We start from the raw sequence: 2,500 nt of genomic DNA on the forward strand, positions 1-2,500 counted from the left end.
CTGACTTCCTGTTTCTAACCCTGACCCCTCCCATAGTGCCCTACCCCCCCCTCAACGTTTCCTATAAGGTCATCCACCTGCACAGGAGGGCGGAGCCGGGGGAGGCTGCCTTCCTGGTCCCTCCAGAGTGGGGCGGGGCTAGCCGGAGAGCCAGGGCCGTCCTGACGCAGCAGGGGGAGGCGGCCAACACCTCCGAGGCGGAGCCCCTCCCCCCGCCGTACGACCTGACTCCGCCCACCGCCGACAACGTGACAAGTCCGACCGACTGGCCCGTCGCCGAGGGGGGGGACGAGTTTGTGAACGGCGTGGAGTATGAGGACTCCAATGACCCCGGGTCAGCCATAGGGGGCCACCCCGAGGCTCCCCCGGTGCTGCCCACCAAACCGCCCCCCATCCTGCTGAAGCTGCGCTGGCAGCCCCCCCGGCCCCCCACCAGCTACGACGGCTTCAACGTCTACATCTCCAGAGACGGTAATGGGCGGGGTCTCACGGCAGGGGGCGGGCTCACTGGCGAGGCGACGCCCACACTGACCCCTCCTCTCCATCTCAGGGAACACCACGGAGAGCACCAGCGTGGACGAGAACACCCACGACTTCTTCACCGAGCTCACGGCCCCCGGGACGTACCGGGTCCGGGTCACCACCCTCAGCTCCACCGGAGGGTGTGAGCCCCGCGAGAGCAGCGGCGCCGCGGGGGCCAGCTTCTACCTCAGTACGCACCATACCAGGGGTACCTGTTGTAGCAGGGGTACCAGTAGTAGCAGGGGTACCAGTAGTACCAGGGGTAGCAGGGGTACTAGTAGTACCAGGGGTACCAGTAGTACCAGGGGTACCAGTTGTAGCAGGGGTACCAGTAGTAGCAGGGGTACCAGTAGTACCAGGGGTAGCAGGGGTACTAGTAGTACCAGGGGTAGCAGGGGTACTAGTAGTACCAGGGGTAGCAGGGGTACTAGTAATACCAGGGGTACCAGTAGTACCAGTGGTAGCAGGGGTACCAGCAGTACCAGGGGTACCAGTAGTAGCAGGGGTACCAGTAGTACCAGGGGTAGCAGGGGTACTAGTAGTACCAGGGGTAGCAGGGGTACTAGTAATACCAGGGGTACCAGTAGTACCAGTGGTAGCAGGGGTACCAGCAGTACCAGGGGTACCAGTAGTAGCAGGGGTACCAGTAGTACCAGGGGTAGCAGGGGTACTAGTAGTACCAGGGGTACCAGTAGTACCAGTGGTAGCAGGGGTACCAGCAGTACCAGTGGTAGCAGGGGTACCAGTAGTACCAGTGGTAGCAGGGGTACCAGTAGTACCTGTGGTAGCAGGGGTACCAGTAGTACCTGTGGTAGCAGGGGTACCAGTAGTACCTGTGGTAGCGGGGGTACCAGTAGTACCTGTGGTAGCAGGGGTACCAGTAGTACCTGTGGTAGCAGGGGTACTAGTAGTACCAGGGGTACCAGTAGTACCTGTGGTAGCAGGGGTACCAGTAGTACCTGTGGTAGCAGGGGTACCAGTAGTACCAGTGGTAGCAGGGGTACCAGTAGTACCTGTGGTAGCAGGGGTACCAGTAGTACCTGTGGTAGCGGGGGTACCAGTAGTACCTGTGGTAGCGGGGGTACCAGTAGTACCAGTGGTAGCAGGGGTACCAGTAGTACCTGTGGTAGCAGGGGTACCAGTAGTACCTGTGGTAGCAGGGGTACCAGTAGTACCAGTGGTAGCAGGGGTACCAGTAGTACCTGTGGTAGCAGGGGTACCAGTAGTACCAGTGGTAGCAGGGGTACCAGTAGTACCTGTGGTAGCGGGGGTACCAGTAGTACCTGTGGTAGCGGGGGTACCAGTAGTACCAGTGGTAGCAGGGGTACCAGTAATACCTGTGGTAGCAGGGGTACCAGTAGTACCTGTGGTAGCAGGGGTACCAGTAGTACCTGTGGTAGCAGGGGTACCAGTAGTAATCCTAGCAGTACTATTAACTAGTGTTTGTGAATGTTGGTGTTAATCCTCTGTTCTTTAATCTCTGTTAATCCCTCTGTTCTCTATTCTCTGACGCTGGTCTGCGGTGCTTCAGGTGGGGGGGGTGCCGTCCTGCTGGAGCTGCGGCAGCGTCCCCTGGGGGTCAGTGTTCGCCTGCTGGACTCCAGCACCGCCGCCGTGTCCTGGGCGCCGTCCTCGGAGGACCACAGCGGCAGCCTGGTGTCGGTGGTGTCCACCACCTGCCTGCGCCCCAGCCTGGGCCAGAGGATGGAGAACACCTTCTGCAGCGAGGTAACGGCGCCACTGCCAGGTAGCGGCGCCACTGCCAGGTAGCGGCGCCACTGCCAGGTAGCGGCGCCACTGCCAGGTAGCAGCGCCTGAACTAGTGCCAGGGCGGCGGATAATGTCCTGGGGACGACGTTCTGGAAGAGTTTACTGAGAACCATTCTGAGCTTCTAGAGGGAGAATCACCAGAGAGATAGACCTGTAGGGGATCTCTGGAAACCAGGACCCCAGACACTCACTGGACTAGTCAGGGTCA

The 2,500-nt window shown here is 60.5% G+C and overlaps 1 protein-coding gene across 5 annotated transcripts in view; it reads left to right on the forward strand.

Annotated features, from left to right (window-relative positions):
- Nucleotides 1-2,500, forward strand: part of ptpro (protein tyrosine phosphatase receptor type O) — a 19,223-nt gene that overhangs the window by 6,988 nt on the left and 9,735 nt on the right. For all 5 annotated transcript variants that reach the window (XM_068306361.1, XM_068306364.1, XM_068306365.1 and 2 more), the window contains exons 5-7: nucleotides 37-471; nucleotides 551-712; nucleotides 2,054-2,250. In XM_068306361.1, coding sequence (XP_068162462.1) covers nucleotides 37-471; nucleotides 551-712; nucleotides 2,054-2,250 — 794 coding nt within the window. The remainder of the gene's footprint in view (nucleotides 1-36; nucleotides 472-550; nucleotides 713-2,053; nucleotides 2,251-2,500) is intronic.

Source organism: Antennarius striatus, chromosome 22 (genome assembly GCF_040054535.1).
Source record: "Antennarius striatus isolate MH-2024 chromosome 22, ASM4005453v1, whole genome shotgun sequence".
Lineage (NCBI taxonomy): Eukaryota > Metazoa > Chordata > Actinopteri > Lophiiformes > Antennariidae > Antennarius > Antennarius striatus.